We start from the raw sequence: 19,123 nt of genomic DNA, 5'->3' as shown, positions 1-19,123 counted from the left end.
AAGCAGAAAGAAACAGAGGCACAAAGGACTAGGCACCGTATGATCCTTCAAGTACTGAAGGAGGTACCTGTGAGCACAAAGTGGGAGTAGCCCCAGGATACCCAGAGTTGTGCCTTCCCGTCTCCTCCTGGTTTTGCAAACAAAAACAAAAACAACAACGGTTTGAGCCTTTTCTTGGATAACTTGCCTTGTAAGTGGCTGACCTAGGTTCAATCCCTAGCACCCTATATGGTCCCAAAGCCTGCCTGGAGTGATCCCGGAGCACTGAGTCAGGAATCATCCCTGAGCACCACCAGGTGTGGCCCTAAAACAAAGAGAAAATGGTGGGAGAAGACTGGTACAAAATGGGCCTAAGGTGCCTTCCATTCATGTAGTTGACTCAGGAGGAAGATCCTGATATCATTGGATATGACCCCTTTCTCCCTCAAAAAAAATGGGGGAGTTTCTCTCTTTTTTTTTTTTTTTTTTTTTTTTTTTTTTTGGGCCACACCCGGTAACGCTCAGGGGTTACTCCTGGCTATGTGCTCAGAAGTTTGCTCCTGGCTTGGGGGACCATATGGGACACCGGGGGATCGAACCGCGGTCCGTCCAAGGTTAGCGCAGGCAAGGCAGGCACCTTACCTTTAGCGCCACCGCCCGGCCCGTTTCTCTCTTTTTTTAGTTTTTTGGCCATACCTGGTGCAGAGTGCAGAGCCAGGAGTAACCTCTGAGCACTGCCAGTTGGGCGTCAGGCGCCAGATGAAGTGTCACATTCTCTAGGAGACTGGTTAAAGTTTGATTCCCACTGAGCTCCCAGATTGGAAAGGCAGTTCCCATTCCCCTGTCCAATTAGGTCAGGGGGAACAGTTCCAGTTGTAAAGCTCTGCAGAAAATAATTCATTCACACACTGAAAAGGTACAAGAATGGGTTTGTGGGCCCAGAGAGATAGCACAGTGGTGTTTGCCTTGCAAGCAGCCGATCCAGGACCTAAGGTGGTTGGTTCGAATCCCGATGTCCCATATGGTCCCCCATTTCTGAGCAGACAGCCAGGAGTAACCCCTGAGCACCGCCAGGTGTGGCCCAAAAACAAAAAAACAAAACAAAACAAAAATGGGTTTGTCTGGGGCTGGAGAGATAGCACAGCAGTAAGTCGTTTGCCTTAGACGCAGAAGGATGGTGGTTCAAATTCTGGCATCCCAAATGGTCCCCCCGAACTTGCCAGGAGTGATTTCTGAGCGTAGAGCCAGGAGTATTCCCTGAGCACTTTCGGGTGTGACACAGAAAAAAAAAAAGGGTTTAGAAATTTTGTGCTCAAGCAAGGAATTCAAACCACAAAAGCTTTCTGCTCCTAAGATGGAGTGCAGCTCAGTGGAAGAAGACTGAACAATGAGCCCCAGCCTTCCTCAAACCCTTGCTTTTATTTACAAGAATCAGGTACCACCCTAGGGCGGGAGCAGAATACCAACTAAGGAATAATCCAATATACTATCACCAGGTCACACTCTAGAGTGGAGTACAATTATTGATTGGGGTAGGATCAGCATTCCAACATGGAAGTTTTTGTTTTGTTTTAGGGTCACATCTGGCAGCGCTCAGGTGTTATTTCTGGCTCTGCACTCAGAAATTGCTCCTAGCATACTTTCATGTAGGATGTTGGGGATTGAACCTGGGTTGGCCACCTGCAAGTGCGTTTGGGACACTCTTAGAGACCACCTTGTTAAGCTTGCCTCCATTGACACTGGTCAGGACATTCCCAGGGAGTCAACCACCGAATCAGGCTACAGCTCCTTCAGTTATCTGAAAAGTAGGGCTGCCAGATTCAGAAAAGGAGCTAAATCAAAGGTCTCAGAGTTGGCAAGGTGAAGGGAATTTCAGACAAGTAACAATTTTTAGTGTAAACGTCTTATCTGAGTATCCTACTTCAAAGGCTGTTTTGCTCAGGAGACCCTATTTTGTTTTTATGCTTTGCTTTCCACTGTTATCTCCTCCCTCTCAGGGATCTGGGAGTCAGCCCTTATCTCTCAGCAGGCCTACAATACCTCCCCCTGGTTCTCTATTTTCAGGGCCATCTGTGCTTTGAAATCCCAACCCGAGGAAGACTTCCTGGAGGAAAGAATGCCGAAAGGGAGTGTAGAATCCATTTTTTCTGGGGCCCTAGGTCATTTGAGGGAAGTAGGCTGTGCAGTGTCCAAGAGAAACCCAGAAGTTTGGTAATAGATCAATGGGGGTTCTAATTCAGTTCTTTTTTTGGGGGGCGGGGGGGGGGCACACCCAGCAGTGCTCAGGTGTTACTCCTGGTTCTCCACTCAGGAATCATTCCTCCTCGCAGGCTTGGGGAACCATATGGGGTGCAGAGGAATCAAGACAAGTGCCACAACTTTGTATTTTCTCTGACCATGACTCAGTTTATTTTTGGGATCTGTAGCAGACGGTAGGCTCCATGGCAGATATGGAGATACGTACTCAGTGCAAAGCTCCTTCCTCTCTCCTTATCCACAGCTCAATGCAGCAGGCTACCAGTTGTCAGTGTTCTTGAAGCCATGGAGATGTAGGTCACCAAAACTCTCCACCCTTGGTCTCCTATCTCCAGCTTCTGTGTGCATATATGCGAGTTTGCTGTCCCCTGGCCAGTTTCGGGCAGGCATGTCCAGAAGAAAGGGCTGCGTTTGCCTTGCACGCAGCTGACCTAGGAAAGACCGCAGTTTGATCCCCTAGCGTTCCATATGGTCCTCCAAGCCAGAACTGATTTCTTTTCTTTTTATTTTTTGGTTTAAGAGACCATGGAATGTCTGAAAGGCAAATGACCTACCTGCTGTGTTGTGCTACCCCTTTGGCCCCTGCAGTGCTTTTTTTTTTTTTTTACCCCCTGCAGTGCATTTCATTTGCATTGTGTTTTACTCTTGCTTTCCTCCCTTCCCTCTCCATGCAGCAGAGAGCAGGTAGCATACCTGGGTGGGAGCTCCTGGGGGTGACTGTTGGCAAGAGATCCTGGGAGTAGGTTGTTTGCATTTTCTCTATTCCCTGGGATGGAGGGTGTCACACCCTTTACTTGCTGACCTCCCACATAGCAGCTCTGGTAGAGCAGGACATTGTGTTGCTGAGGTGTGTTGCCACACCCAGCAGTACTCACTCCAAAATGCTCAGGGGACCCTGTGCAATGCTAGGAATCGAAATCAGACTGGCTAGTGCCTTATCCTTGTTCTAGTTCTCTGGTCTTTTATTATTGTTCCATACCGACTGGCTAGTGCCTTATCCTTGTTCTAGTTCTCTGGTCTTTTATTATTGTTCCATACCTAGTGATGATCTAGGGCAATGATGGCTAACCTTTTTGAACCCGAGTGCCCAAACTGCCACACAATGCCAGATCCTCCCAATGGCCAGTCCGCCAGGTGAGCTGCAAAGCAGACGCCGCCGGCACACTCGCCTCCAGCTGTGCCGCATATCTTAATTGCAGACCTTCCTGCGTGCCAGCTGCAAGGCCTTTGCGTGCCACAGGTTTGCCATCAAGGATCTAGGGATCTCAAACTCAATTTACCTGGGGGACGCAGGAGGCAAAGTTGTGGTGATCCTTGAGTGCAAAGTCAGTAATAAGCCTTGAACATTGGTGGGTGTGACCCAAACAACTAAAACAAAACAAAAAAAGATTCCTCTAGGGCAGGGGTCCTCAAACTTTTAAACAGGGGGCCAGTTCACTGTCCCTCAGACCATTGGAGGGTCTGACTATAGTAAAAACAAAACTTATGAACGAATTCTTATGCACACTGCATATATCTTATTTTGCAATGAAGAAACAAAACAGATACAAAAACAATATGTGGCCCGCGGGCCATAGTTTGAGGACCACTGCTCTAGGGCCACAAAATGTTGTACAGAGGGCAGCAAACGGCCCGCGGGCCACGACTTTGAGACCCCTGATTCTAGGGTTAAAGCCTATCTCTGCATTTAGGAGTTAGTCCAGGTGGTTATCAGGTGATCCTAACAGGGACTGAAACCCTATAGGTTCAGGGATTATGTGCAATGTAAGCACCAAACTGCTGTTTTCTTCTTTTGGCCTATTAATCCAAGTGAACCTTAGAGAGGTCTCATGGGACATGCCTGCCCACATGGTCTAGAGGCCCAGGCCTGAGGACTGCCAACCCCTTCTCAAGTCCTGGGGCTCCTGGGCCTCAGTCTTTACTTCCAGATTTCAATTTGTCTCATTTGCCTCCGAGCCCTGGGCCAGTCAGGGCTCCAGCCAGAGAGCTGGTGGGAGAGTCTATCTGGGGATAATGTAGGGCAGTCAGTGGGCCTGGCTGTTTCTCATCGGGCCTTGCAGCTGAAAGACGAAGATGGAACAGGAAGCATGTGGAGATGGGGAGATCCTTAACAAAAAGCTAGGGGCTGCTATGTGGGGAAGGCAGAGAGTTAGAATGTCCCTAGGCACCTTGTCCCTACAGTGGCAACTTAATGAGCAGGAGAATATTTTCAGCTAAGAAACAGCAGCAGAGTCCTTAGAGGCCTCCAGAGGCAAGACACCCTGGCCCTTCCCATAGTGCCTTGAGAGTTACTGGGAGGTGGGGGCCTATGTAGGAAGGAAGGGACAGGCCATGGGAAGAGAAGACAGGGGCTAGGCCCCTCCCTAGGCACAGCCACTGAGCTCATCTTCTCCAGGGGCCTCTTTTCTGGGCATGGCCCTGCTGGTTTGTGCTCAGCCAGCTGCTGCCCTGAGTATTGGCTGGAACTACCTGACAAGACCACAGGGAGCCTAGAACAGGGGCTATGGTGCTACCAATTAAGATTATGGGTTGTGAGGGGCCAGAGAGATAGTATGGAGGTAGGGTGTTTACCTTGCATGCAGAAGGGTGGTGGTTCGAATCCCGGCATCCCATATGGTCCCTGGAACCTGCCAGGAGCAACCCTTGAGCGCTGCCGGGTGTGACCCAAAAACCAAAAATAAAAAGATTATGGGTTGTGGAGTCCTGTTCTCAGTGAGGTCCTATTGCTTAAAAATCTTATTTCTAGGGGCATGTGCTGGCAGGGGGATAAGGGGGATCCCTATGCTCCACATCATGCGATGCAGGGTCACACATGGAGATACAGAGCAAGAGCTGACAAACGGCAGCCTGAAATGGTGGTGCCTTTAAAAAAAATTTCTCTTTTTGGTGTGTTGTGGGTAGGCTACATCCAGTTGGGTTTACTTCTGGCTTTGTGCTCAGAGAACACTCTGGTGAGGATGGAGAAGGGCCCTATGGGGTCCTGGGGGTTGAAACTGAGTAGGCCAGTACAAGTCAAGTGCCTTACCTTACGTAGGCTGTCTCTCCAGCTCCACTGAGCATACTCTGGTTTATACCTAGTGCTTTCAAGAGGTTGGGTGGACACAGTGGCTAAGGCTCTGGTGTCCATCTCTACTGGCAGCCACCTTAGTCCTGACCATGAGGTGGGGATCTGACATTTTCTGAGGAGAACGTCAAACACACGTGCTTATATTCTGGAAAATTGACCCAGCGTGAAGATGGGTCTGGAGGCAATGGGGCAGGCCCCTTGTGTGCAAGAAGAGCACTGAGTCCCAGTAGATTTAGGTGGCACTGGAAACAATAGGATAAGGGAAGCAATTTGAAAGCTGATTTAGGCATACCTGATGCCACAGGAATCACCCTCTCAAAGGACCCAGTAATCTTATCCCCTACCCTTCTTCTAGTCCAGAGGGCTGAGGCATATAAGGAAATGGTCCTAAAATTAGACCCTTTCAGGGGCTGGAGATTGTAGTGGTTAAGGCATGTGTCTTACACATAGCCAACTACAGTTCAATTCCCAGTATTCCACAGGGTCCTCCGAGCACTGCCAGAAGTGATTCTGAGCATCCAACAAGACAGGTATAGTGAAAAAAGTAGCCTGTTCTATGGAGCCAGAGGCCTCAAGGGGCTGAATACAAACTCCCATGAATATGTGGGAGGCCCAGATTTCATTCCCAGCATCACATGATGTCCTAGCACAGGCCAGCACTCTGGCCCAAAAATTAAAGGGAACTGTACAGTGGGTAGAGCCTTGTACCTACTGAACTGGACCTGATTCCCTCACACATTTGGTCTCCCAAGCCCACCAGGAATAATCCCTGAACACAGAACCAGTAGTACTCCTGAACACTGCTAGGTGTGAAACTATGCGGTCCTGGGTGTCAAATTTGGGGGCAGCCATGTGCAAAACAAAGGGGCCTATCGCTTAGGCCCCATTCTATGGAGTTCTGCTCACAAATACCATTCCTTCCTTTTATGGTGATGCTGGGGATGTGAAGGCAAATGCTCTATTGAATTCAGCTACATTCTTGGTCCTATCTTCCTAAAAGTTAGGACACCATTTTGTCTAGTCCCACTTTCTCTCATGGGTTGCAGTCTGATTCTCTCTTCAGCACTTCTGGACACCCCCAAGCCCCTACTTTACCAACTGAACCCCATGCAGTGCAGTAACAGTGTGCCTGAACATCTGCCATGGGCACTGACACACCATGAAGCATCTTGGGATCAAGCTGTGCTGAGTCTCTACCACCCAGTAGTAGAGATCACTTTTCCTACTGGGTCACAGCTGACAACTAAGCCATGCACTCGAGGTGTCTTTGAGAACAGCAATTTGTTATGGATGCAAAGACTGCCATGAATGCAATGGGGCCTCTTGATGGGGGGCCTACTTCATGGCAGTGGTGTAAAGATAAATAGGATTAAAGTGCTACAGCCTTTTGATAACTAGGTTTCTTTACAATTATGTGGCCAATCTGGAATGGACGGTTTGACTCCTCACATCCCATATGGTCCCCCCAAGCCTGCCAGGAGTGATTTCTGAGTGTAGAGCCAGGAGTAAATCCCTGAGCATCACTGGGTGTAGCCCCAAAACAAATTGAAGGGAAAAAAAACCCAAGAAGTGGGTAGGAACCCAGAAATATTGGTGAAGGGAAGGTCACAAAGGTAGTGGGATCGGTGTTGAAATATTGAATGTCTGAAACAACTATCAAGAACTTTGTAAATCATGTATTTTAATTTACAAAAGAAAACCCAACCATGCCCAAGACTGTCCTATGGAATCACACCTGTTACACCAGAGATAAAACTGTGACCTATGTGTGTATGTACGTACATTTCCTGGTCATATATTCAAGCCAACTGGGGCCAATTCTGGTGATTTTTAACAAAAGAGATGGTGGTGAGCTAAGGCTCAAGAGTGCACTGCTGCTTAGGATTTACAGTGCCAGGACTACCAAGATCACCCCAGATATGCTTGGAAGAGGCCCAGCATTACAATCCAGTGGTACTTGGGAGATCATATGGCACCAAATCCTGGGTCCACGTACCAAAAAAGCCTTAAATTTGGGATCAGAACTATTGATAGCATGATGGTAGGGCATTTGGTTTTGTCTTGTATGCAGCTGACCCAGGTTTGACCCCTGGCATCCCATATGGTCCCCCAAACCTGTCATGAGTAATTTCTTAGCAGTGCCTGGAATAACCCTGACTGCTGCTAGGTGTGGCCTAAACCTCTATCCCCCAACCCCCAAAAGTCTTAAACTCTGCATGCACTCAGTTCTATTCCCTTTCTAGGGTGGTAAAGTGGTGGTGAGAATAGTGAAAGTTTGGGCCGGACTGGTGGCGCAAGCATTAAGGCGTCTGCCTTGCCCGCACTAACCTAGGATGGACTGTGATTTGATCCCCGTGTCCCATATGGTTGCCCAAGCCAGGCGTGATTTTTGAGAGCGTAGCCAGGATAAGGGTGTGGCCCCCCCCCCAAATCGTGAAAGCAAAATAGGTTTGGTTGCATGCGAAGCTAGTACATAGCCTTCTATGTTCCCTCTGATCCTTTGCAGTCCTTCTGTAGTTTTGGGGGGATGGTACAGTGGCAAAAGGTGCTTGCCTGGCAACACATGGTTGAGTTTGGTTCTGTTACCTGGGACCACAACAGTGTGACCCTGGTGCACAGCCAGTTGTAAGCAAGCACCAAGGTCAGATCTGACACCACCATCTAATATGTGTGTTAGCATCACACCAACCCACATAACCATAGAGAAGCACAACCAAGCACGCATAAATTCAGATCACAGAAACACAAATAACAAAAAGCCAGAGGGAAAACCATTTTCTTGTAGGGCTCACATAAAAGAGGGCATGCTTGCCCAAAGTCACTTCTCTTCCCTCCCACCGAATCAGCACAACTATGAAGATATAGTAAGGCTGACAAAACATTTCAAAGGACGCCACAATAAATAAACTCCTTGCAGTATTTGGGAGAACAAGTTCTTGTTATAATGAACCAGAAATACAAGATTCCACTGAAACTGGAACAGTTCAGAGTATGGCTAAACTTAAACCTTCACGGAAAATATATCAAACAGCCAAAATATGGAGGTCAAAACTTGTCTGGGATAAACACAAAACCCCAGCGTTTTAGCATGGTAGATCCTGACCCCCTTAGAATAACCCAGAAATTAGCCCCAACATTTCCTTTCCCATCTAACAAATGGCCTCCCCTATACTGGGTGTAAGCCAACCTGATTACAAAGCCCCTTGGACAAAAGACAAAACCAAGAGGAAAGCTTCTAAATCTTCAGGGTACAAAGTGCACATACTTAACCCAGCAGTTATCAGTGGACATAACAGAAACTCACCAAAATCACCCATGACTCATATTTTGAGTTCCTGAAGCTACATCAATGTTCCCAAAACCCACTACACCAAAATATCAATATTGAGTCTTAGATTCTAAACATAAGGCTCTTCAAGATGATGTCTAAGAGAAGTGTACCTCAGAAACTTAGGCATCAGAACACCTGAGCTTTTTGGGACTTTTTCTGGGGCCAGAGAGATTAACAGAGGAAATGTTAGAACGTCGAGAATATGAGAGGTGATGGCAGGCCCTTGGAGGTGGAAAGATATCCTAACCACGACGACAACATAATCTAAAGAGAAGTCTGAGAAAAAAGAAAAAATAATAAAGCAAACCAAAGCCAAAAAAAAAAAAAAAGTGGGTGGGTATCTTTCTTACAACACAGTATCAAAAAAGTAAAAGAAACACACAAAACGCATAAACTGATAACAAGTTGAGTCCATAGCCTGTTCTGATCAAAAGGTCCTTCCAGCATCAATTAGGTTTCTCAGCTATTATTTACAGGTGTGGCGACTTGAGTAAGAGTCTCTCACAGGCCAGCAGGCTTCAATCATTGGTTTCAGGATCAGTCTGAGCCATGTAGGCATCCAATTCGGCATCCAGATGGCCTTTCGTTTTTGACATGTAGGCATCTAGTTGGTTGTCAAGTTGCTCCTTGGTCAGCACAGGGCGAGTCAGGGCACTTCTCCCCCGTCCACGGCCTCGACCTCTGCCTCCAAAGCCCCCTCTTCCCCGACCTATTATACCCCGACCTGGCACAAGGAAAAAGAAAAACAAGACAGTTACAAGCAGGTTTAATGTGTGTCATGGCAATGCCCCTTAGCACATTGGGGCCTAGCTGAAAGATATAAGGATAGGGGAGAGAATCTAGCAATATAGGAAAGACACAGGTAAGAAAGCAACACATGGAAAGCACACATAATGAATCCCTTACTACACGCTTATCTAAATGCTATGTAAGAACATTTCAATCTTTTAAAGGAAAACAAATTAAAGTTTGAGATACACCGTAAGTTCACATAAAAATAAATTGTAGGGGTGTGGGGCTGGAACAGCAGATGGTAGGGCACTAGGCTTTTGCACATGGCCAATTTGGCTCCCATGTTTCCCTGAACCACCAGGACTAATCCCTGAGTACCAAGTGTGCCCCCAAACCAAAAACAATTAAAAAAAAAAAGAGAAAACAAAACAAAACAAAACAAAAAAACACCCCAAAAGGGTATGTATGATGCTAGACCAGTTTCAAAGTAAGCTTTACTGGAGATAAGATCATGAAAAATTAACTTATCTCCTCAAGCACTAATGAGCCGATCCCATGCCAGAAGACTGGAACAATTTGGAAAGGTGGGGAAAAACATTTTAAGTCAAGTGCCAGTCACTTCTATCTTCAATTTTTTTTTGTTTTGGTTTTTGGGTCACACCTGGCCGTGCTCAGGGGACCATAAGGGACGCCGGGATTTGAACCACCAACCTTCTGCATGCAAGGCAAACGCTTTACCTCCATGCTGTCTCCGGCCCCATATCTTCAATTTTTAACCCCTTTATAATAATTATAGTTATCAAGGAGGTGTGGTTTCAGTCCATTTAATTACACACACCCAAATTTTATTAAAAAGGAGAGTACCCCTCCTCCCATCCAATCCCTGTGATGTCTCTCAGAAACCAAGATAATTTGGAAACGGGCTATTTCATCTTGAAATTCAAACTTGCTTATGCTTCACTCAAGCATGTAACAGAAGGGAAGGTAAACAAGATCTCATCCAATTTTTCCCTAAAAGTCACAATTTCTCTTGTAATTTCAAATACCATAAATTAACCACCCACCACTGTACATTTTGGAACGACCAAGGCAAATATATACATACGGGCTTTATCAAGGGTAGGATCTCCTTGTCCCTGAAAGGTGTTGTTAAAACTTCCATAAGATTTGACATTTAATAACAGCAACACCATCAATATCTTTGCTAATGTGGGTCTGAAGGTCACAAAACAAATTATCACACCAAGTTTCAAAAGGTTTGATCACAAGGAGTCAGTTAAATGACACAACCTTTCCTAGCCTCTTTAATCAATCTTTGGGGTGGGGTGGCAGAGAGGTAGTACAGCACAGGTTGTTTGCCTTGCATGAGGTTGGAGCCAGGTTTGATCCATGGTATCCCAAATGCCACCCTGAGCACAACAAATAATTTCTGAGCCCAGATCCAGGAATAAATTCTGACCATCACAGGATGTAAACCCAAACCCAAACCCAAACAAAAACAGTACAGGGGATTAGGTTAAGGCACTTGCCTTGCACACAGATGCTCCATCCTCTTAAAAAAAGGGGCAAGAGGGCCGGGCGGTGGCGCTGGAGGTAAGGTGCCTGCCTTGCCTGCGCTAGCCTAGGACGGACTGCGGTTCGATCCCCCGGCGTCCCATATGGTCCCCCAAGAAGCCAGGAGCAACTTCTGAGCGCATAGCCAGGAGTAACCCCTGAGTTTCACAGGGTGTGGCCCAAAAACAAAAAAAAAAACAAAAAAAAAAAAAAAAAAAAAAAAAAAAAAAAAAAGGGGCAAGAAAAAAAAAAAGGGCAATCTTTCCCCCATAAGAACAAACATTATTTTGAATTTATTTGGCTTTAGATAATGCCCAACATCAATTAATTTTTTTTATTTTGTACTCATCCTTTTTTTTTTTTGCTTAGCCTCAAAATGGGGAGGGCTGTATGGTGGCAGGCAGGGACAAAATATATAACCCCAAACCAAGCATCTTATCATCTTAACAATTAAAATTTGAGATCTGGGAGTTTTATCTGGCTCTGTAACATATGCCCACCCAATTAGTTCCTAGAAAACCCGACAGACTTTCACACTACCAGCACGTGAATTTTGCAAATAAGCCAGTTTCAAAAAAACAAAACAAGACAAACAAATAAGCCTGTCTATGATTTGAAGCTGTGCAGAAAAGTGGCTCTGAGTTTTGAAGGGAGAGAAAAGGGAGCTATTCTCTGAAGTTGGGAGCTGACTAACCTCTACCACCGAGTCCGCCACGACCCATAGCTCCACGCCCTAGGCCCCCTCTCCCAGGACCTCCACGACCTCGAACACCACCTCTTCTTAAGCCCATTCGGGGAGCTACGGCTCGTCCACCTCGGAGCAGGTTTTGACCTTGGAGAGGAGGCATACAATGTATATGCAGGTAAATCCAAGACACAAAGTAGATTCCAACCAAAGGCAGGCGTGAGGGTTAAATGAGTTAATTCAGTTAAATTTTAGATTGGGTGGGGCAAGCTGCAGAGTGGGCAGATTAAGCTGCTCTTTACTCAATCAAATCAACAAGTCTGACAAACCCAAATTTTGCAAGAAGCTGGGAGTTAAGTTAATTAGTATGTATACTTAATAAAGCCTATTGAAAAATCAGGTAGGTAAGATTTAATACTTAACCAATGATTCCTGCTCTCAACGCATTCTTGAAGAGGTTAAGAATCATACAAGAAACAGGCTAACAGTGTCCAGAATGTAACATATAGACAAGTGCTATGGATCAACTTGCCCTCTCATTTCCCCCTTAAAACAGGATTTCACTAGCGCCAGAAACAGTATAGGTCTAAGACCCATACATATTTTTGATTCTTTCTAGAACTCAAATGTGCTTTGATTCAAGCAGCAGCAACAGCAGGGTGTTTTAAAATGGAATGGAGGTGACATGAATTACCTGTGGTTATGCAGGTCATAGCCTCTCACCATTGCACATTATCAGAAAAGGAATGGTATCGATAAAAGACATGCAGCACTATTAAAAATATGTGATTCCGAAAGTTATTATATTAATACAAATTCAGCCTTAAATATGTTAAACAAATGTGTCCAAAAGCAGCCCAAGAGAAAAGGGAAGGGATAGGGCCCAATGATTAGCAAGTAACAGCACTGACCTCGGAGCGACATCCCGCCCCTAAGTAGGGTTCTTGAGGCACGTCCCCCACGCAGTCCTCCTCTGGGCAAGCCTCTCTGGATTATGGGCAGGCCTCGTCCTCCGATTGCTCCCCTGGCCAGGGACCCTATGGGCCGGCCTAACCGTGCCTGGATGTTACTCTTACCCAGGCGCTGCTTTAAGCTCTTCTGGAAGAAAAGGTGTTGGGGGATTGAGATCAAAAAGGCAATCCGTGGGATTTGGCAACTCAAAGAGCAGGGAAAAAGAAGCAAGTGAGAGATCTGTGTGCTGGGATACCTGCTGTGGGTAAGCAAGGACCCTGAACCAGAAGCAAGCCTCTGCCTCAGAACATGGTATAATGCAAATTTCTGACCCACAATTTCTAAATGGCCTGAGCACCGTCCCATAAAATTAGTATAACAACAAATGATCTCACTAATCTGTCTACAGAAGCCACATACCATTACTTGTAATGTAAATTTAGTAAGAACACTGTAGTTCAAATCACGGATTGTTTTCCAACAACAGGTTGACAAGGTTATGACTTTATTCATACCTGCCCAAGGACTACCACTGTCTTCAAAGCTTACTCAAACACCATAGGAAGTTCATCACACTGGACAAAATTTAAATTACAAGTTCATTTGCATTCTTGTGATTTAAGAACAAGATTTGATCTCTCAGTCAAAGAGGCCAGTGTGCTCCATTTTTCCTTTGTATCTATCTCCAGTCGGTCCATTTTTACCTTAAGATGTAAATAAATACAAAAGTCAAACCTCCTTTCCTTACATTTCTTTTTTTTTTTTTTTTTTTTGGTTTTTGGGCCACACCCTGTGACGCTCAGGGGTTACTCCTGGCTATGCGCTCAGAAGTTGCTCCTGGCTTCTTGGGGGACCATATGGGACGCCGGGATATCGAACCGCGGTCCGTCCTAGGCTAGCGCAGGCAGGCAAGGCAGGCACCTTACCTCCAGCGCCACCGCCCGGCCCCTTCCTTACATTTCTTTTTTTTTTGGGTCACACCCGGCAGTGCTCAGGGGTTACTCCTGGCTTCATGCTCAGAAATTGCTCCTGGCAGGCACGGGAGACCATATGGGACGCCGGGATTCGAACCGATGACCTTCTGCATGAAAGGCAAACGCCTTACCTCCATGCTATCTCTCCGACCCCTTCCTTACATTTCTTAACACAACCGTAATTTCATGTCTATCCTTGCAAACAGCTCCACTAAGCCAGTGTAATGACTTTTAATTCAAAATACATGTAACTCACATATGTCTCCAGAGAGCCACCTGAACATTAAAGACAGGTGACCTATATAATACAGCAGGTAGGGCACTTGCCTCAATATGGCTGACCTGGATCCAATCCTTGGAATCCTATATGGTCTGAGCCTGCCAGGAGAGATTCCTGAGTGGAGAGTAATCCCAGAGCATGGTCACATGACACCAAAACAGAGATAGGTGACCTATCATCACCAAAAAAAAAAAAAAGGGGGGGGGGAGGGAAGACCACACTTGAAGTTAGGAGATATTTGCTAATCAAAAAGAAATAAAGAAATTAGGAAGAACTTGTCTTGTGAATTAAATTCTTTCAAAGGAAAATATGTGGTCTTGAACAGTCAAGCAAATCTATTTTCCTACAAAATATCCAACACAATTAAAAGCTCTTTTAAAACTTCACCCAAAAGCAAATGCCTAAGAGTTTTTTCTAAAAGCTGAAAAAGGACTAGTTTAGAACCAGACCAGAAACTGTTTCTTACTGGAACGTTATATCTAGCATGAACAGGGGTAAAGTAAGTATAGTCTGTCACATCACTTTCTTTATAGCATACAAAGTGGGCCTATAGGGCTTCATACATCTGTTGCTTTCAGGGGATCATACAATACTCAGTTCTTTTCCTTTCTCAATCCTTAGTTGCCATGAATATTGGCCAATGACAAAGCACAAAGATGCTAACTATATTTCTAGAACTGTGCTGCATTCTCAATGATTTGCTAACCACTAATAAGTAAAAAAAAAAAAAAAAAGTTCCTCAATCCCATTAGTCACAATTCCAAGTGCTTCTAAGGCAGCAAATGGCCACATTCTACAGAAGAGCAGATGTACTATAACACTTCCATCATAAGAGTTCTATGAGAATGCCATTCCAGGATGCTTTCCGCACTTTAAATTTTTTTGTAGTGCCAGCAATAGAATCCAGGGGCTTACATGCGAAGTACTTGCACTACTGAGCTGTAGGTCCAGCCCAAACATTTTAAAAGAACAGCAATTCTAAATATTTATTCTTGGAAAATGGCGACTTTTACTGCATTCCCGAGTTAGGGACAACTCTAATCTCTTAACGGCTCAAGGAAGCTGAAGCAAAAGGATCGTGTTTATTTTTAGTAACTGAGCCCAATGATTCAGGGTGGGGGAGGGTGTTCTATTAATTGTTGACTTATGCATAGCCATGCAGTGCTACCAGTCCATTCTTACAGTTGCATGGCACCGCCCTCCTGACGCCCAGCCACAGCTTGGACATATCCTTCCACAGCCATTGTCCGGATTTGCATATAAAATCTATGAATAATAAAGAGCAGATTTTATTTCAGATCCAAATAGGATTCTCTTATTGGAAATTCAAAAATTTGAAATCCCATCAATTCTTTTTTTTTTTTTTTTGGTGAGGGGGCGCTAACACCTGCGGAACTCAGGGATTAATCCTAGCTCTGAGCTCAGAAGTCACTCTTAGCAGGCTAGGGGGACCACATGGGATGTCGGGATTCCAACTGGGAGTCTGTCCTATGTTGGCCGCATGCAGGGCAAACACCTTACCACTGTGCATCTGGTCCCAAATCCCATTAATTAATTACTCCATGCTTGTACCTTACTGCAAACACTGTTCTGTGAAGATAGGGACTTCCTGCACTACCATCTTAGTACTACATACCTTTGACTAAGTCCTTCAGCAGTTCCTTACATTAGGGGAAGAATACAATTATTTCTCTAATTTGCCTCTCACATTATACAGGGAATAAAACACTCATCCATTTAAAACAGAAAAAAGAATTATTTCTCTGTGGCAAAAGTCAATAAACCTACTTCAAGGGCACAGGGTCAAAAACCAAAACTACAACTTAAGCCGGCCATATTGATGGCAAACTACCTACAAGAGAAGAGACAACAAAATCACTCATTGGTACCTGCTAAAACAGAATTCTCTGAACTCTTGCCTCCAGAGAAGCTTCACCTTTTGCCCTGAGTCAGCTTGTAATCATCCATCAGGTCCTGGCAGCCTCAGTGGACTGCCTGAGAGTGCACCAGCTGCATCTGGAGCAATAAGATCCATTCATTCTCTCACCTGCTTCAGTTTTAAAGCTGCCTGGACAGAGGGTCTATTCTCCATCTGCTGGGCCAGTCTTCTGTTTCTGGCACTGGCTAGCTGCTGTTGTTGCTGCATCGAAGCCCGAATATTCACCGGCATCGGCTGTTTGTTCTTCAGCATATTAGTAAAGCTTCAAGGTCGAACAGAATGGATGTTTAAATAAAAGCTTTATTACAAAACATTTATTGGCATTTTCATGGCTTGCTAGACCAGGAGCTCCAGATCCCACGAACTTTAAGTAAAGTAGTACACTTAGATCAAGGTTGATGTGGGTTAAATACTCCTCTGCTTCCACCAACTTGCAAGAATCAGAAACTTAGAAATGCAGCTAAGTGTAGCACATTCAATCAAAGGTTTGATAACGAGGGCTCAGGTAAGGGTTTTTTAGGAGAAGGTGAAAAGTATGAAAAACACGCAGTAAGCAGATAGGATGACAAGAGACAGAAGATGAAGCTTCAGAGACAAAGAAAGCCCCAAATCTCGGGGGAACTGCAGGTAGGTGCCTTTTAAAGGCGGATGGCAAACAATACACCCATAAAAATATATGGGTGTATCACCTTTTCTCAGATCGTTCCTTCAGTCAATATACAAACAAGAGGTAATTATGGTATAGTCTGAAGATATGAAGTACACATGCTTCAGAAAAGGCAGAAATAAACATGACAAACTTCTTAGTAGTCTAAAATGAATGGTCAAAGGCACTCCATGAACAAAAGTGCTTTTTATTTTATTTTATTTTTTTGTTTTTGGGCCACACCCGGTAACGCTCAGGGGTTACTCCTGGCTATGCGCTCAGAAGTTGCTCCTGGCTATGCGCTCAGAAGTTGCTCCTGGCTTGGGGGACCATATGGGACACCGGGGAATCGAACCGCGGTCCGTCCAAGGCTAGCGCAGACAAGGCAGGCACCTTACCTTTAGCGCCACCACCCGGCCCCAAAAGTGCTTTTTAAATGCTTAATCCCATGATTCCTTTTCCCGATTCCAAGTGATTAATTCTGAGAAAGTTGGATCCTTTAAGCGCTCGGGAAAACACTTTTCTATTCCTGCCACATTAAATTGACCAGGATGGGAGAGAAGAACATTGAAACTGTGAGAGAGAATCTAACCAAACAAACAAACAAACAAAAAAAACCAAACTAAAAGCAAGACTGGGAAGAGAGTGAAATGGAGCAAAGCAAGTGCCTCTTACAAGGCCCCAGAACGCCATTCCAGGGCCTTTGGACATGATCTCGGCTTGCTACCTGCCTCTTACAGGCCAGGCACCGCACGGCCAGCCTCGGACTGGGCAGCAAGCCTCTTGCAGCAGCCTGGGCGGCCACATGCTACCGCGCTGCATCACCCCTGGCTCGGTGTTATTTAAAAAGAAAAAAAAAAGTGAAGAGAGGGAGGGTGTGAGGAGTCTTTTTTTTTTTTCTTTTTATACAATACACCCCACCAGGCAAGCATCTCAGACCGAGTGACATGAGAAAATCTACCGTGAAAAGGGTTTTTTTTTTTTTTTTTTGCATACGACCGCCCGCTGCTGGGTTTTGGTGCCCACAGACAAGAGGAGGGCAGAGCAGAAGGGGGAGGTCTGTAGCCTCCTCCCTGCGGTGGTATCTACTTAAAAAACACCAGGTTGTGTTGGGCAGTGGACGACCGACCGACCCCCAGGGCCGCTTTTAGGGGTGGGGGCCGCTCTCTTGGGAACGCGCTGGAGTTTGCTGTTGGCTGCCTCACCGCTCGTTCAGCGACATCTTGGTGGTGCTTTTGAGCACGACTTTCGGCGCGGACTGGGCAGCCATCTTCAGATCCCGAGTATCTGCAAGCGAAGGGAGTGAGAGGAGATGCTTAAGAGGAGAAGCGGCAAACCCTACGGGTGCCCACGAGGGTCAGTCGCAACAGCCAAAGCGCGAACGGCGACCACCGGAAGTGATTCCCCGCGACCGCCGGAAGTGAACCCGGCGGCCGCCGGAAGTTGAGGCGCCGGCGGCGCGCGTGAGGGGCGACGCGACCGGCGCCGGCTGAGGAGCCTTCTCGGGGGGTGGGGGGGGGCCCCCTGGAGCCGCCATGTTCCGCCCCAACGTCAGTCAGCCTCTTCCCCCTGTACCCCCCAAGTCCTTTCCACTCCCCACCAAACGCACCGAAGGACACGGACGCCAGTGCTGCTCCTCCTCCCACGGCGGCCACCACAGCTGAGGCAGATGGGGGCCGGCCGAACCCCAGGGAGCGATGGCGGGGCTTCCGGTGGGCGGTTGGTTAGAGGTGTGAGCTCTAGATTGCCCGGTGAGTTCGTGGTCGCGGGCTGCCTTGCCTTTGCCTTGCCGCTCCGCCTGGCTTGTGCCCTTCCTTCCCTGACTTGCTCCGGCCGCCAACTCCCGCTGCCGTCCCCAAACAAAATGGCCGCCACGCCCCGGTGCAGACTGGGACGCTAAGATGACGTCGGCGGCGTCACGACGTCACGACGTCAACGTCCCTCTCGCGGGGGGGGGGAGCGTCGCGTTGCGCCTGCGCCTGCGCCTGCGCGAGAGGCCGTGCCCGGAGCTGGGCGGGAGGTTCGGGGGCGGGGCCAGACCCCTATAAGGCCGTTGCTAAAGGCCACGTGGTTGGGCCTTGTTGAGAGTTCGAGACCCACACTTAGTTTTCTGGGGTTTCTCTGGGCCGCTTAGGTTGGTCTCGAAGGAATTTGGGGACTCCGTGCTACCTGTCAAGCCCCTTATTTCATCTGGCCCTGCTCTGTAGCATCGGTTGCCCTTGCAGCTCCGTGACCGTCCAGGCCAAGTCCTTTATTCTTAGCCCTATCCCATACCCATCAGGCCCGTGCTTCTCTCTTTCCTTTGCATCCAAGCTCTGCTACTCTGCCCCCTCCTTTGCGTGAAGGGATTGGCGTGGGGGAATGTTTGGGCCACCCTTGCAACGCTAAGGACTTATTTCTGTGTTCCAGGATCACTCCTGGCTAGGCCTGGGGACCCCTATGAGGTGCCATTGTTTGAACCTGGGTCACTAGTGTGCAACGCCAGTACCATCTCTGCTGTACTAGCTCCCCGAGCCCTGATGATTTGATTGTTGTTTTGTTTTTGGGTCACACTAGGCCGCGCTCAGGGGTTACTCCTGGCTTTGCATTCAGAAATCACTTCTGGCAAACTTGGAGGAACACATGGGATGCTAGTGATCAAACCTAGGTCTGCCCCAGGTTGTCTGTGTGTGTTGTCTGTGCTATCACTCTGGCCCCGGTTTTTTTTTTAATGTCATAGAAAAGGACTC

General features: G+C 46.8%; 1 protein-coding gene across 5 annotated transcripts; it reads right to left on the bottom strand.

The window, feature by feature from the left end:
• Positions 1-8,995: 8,995 nt before the first annotated feature.
• On the bottom strand, positions 8,996-18,049 carry CHTOP (chromatin target of PRMT1). 5 transcript variants are annotated; one of them, XM_049782341.1, is made up of 7 exons: positions 18,004-18,049; positions 17,600-17,681; positions 15,857-16,010; positions 14,992-15,075; positions 12,516-12,702; positions 11,614-11,751; positions 8,996-9,357 (listed from the first exon to the last, which is right to left on the bottom strand). In XM_049782341.1, exons 2-7 carry the CDS (start codon positions 17,662-17,664, stop codon positions 9,152-9,154), a joined length of 834 nt encoding a protein of 277 aa, XP_049638298.1. In that variant the 5' UTR covers positions 17,665-17,681; positions 18,004-18,049; the 3' UTR covers positions 8,996-9,151. The 5 variants fall into 5 exon arrangements, with proteins under 5 accessions (XP_049638298.1, XP_049638294.1, XP_049638295.1 ...); XM_049782337.1 differs by lacking the exon at positions 14,992-15,075; XM_049782338.1 differs by lacking the exon at positions 14,992-15,075 and having other exon boundaries at positions 12,516-12,699.
• Positions 18,050-19,123: the final 1,074 nt, after the last annotated feature.

This window comes from Suncus etruscus, chromosome 10 (genome assembly GCF_024139225.1).
Source record: "Suncus etruscus isolate mSunEtr1 chromosome 10, mSunEtr1.pri.cur, whole genome shotgun sequence".
In the NCBI taxonomy this organism is placed as follows: domain Eukaryota; kingdom Metazoa; phylum Chordata; class Mammalia; order Eulipotyphla; family Soricidae; genus Suncus; species Suncus etruscus.
The sequence above is the reverse complement of the archived record's forward strand: the minus strand, read 5'-3'. Positions and strand labels throughout refer to the sequence as shown.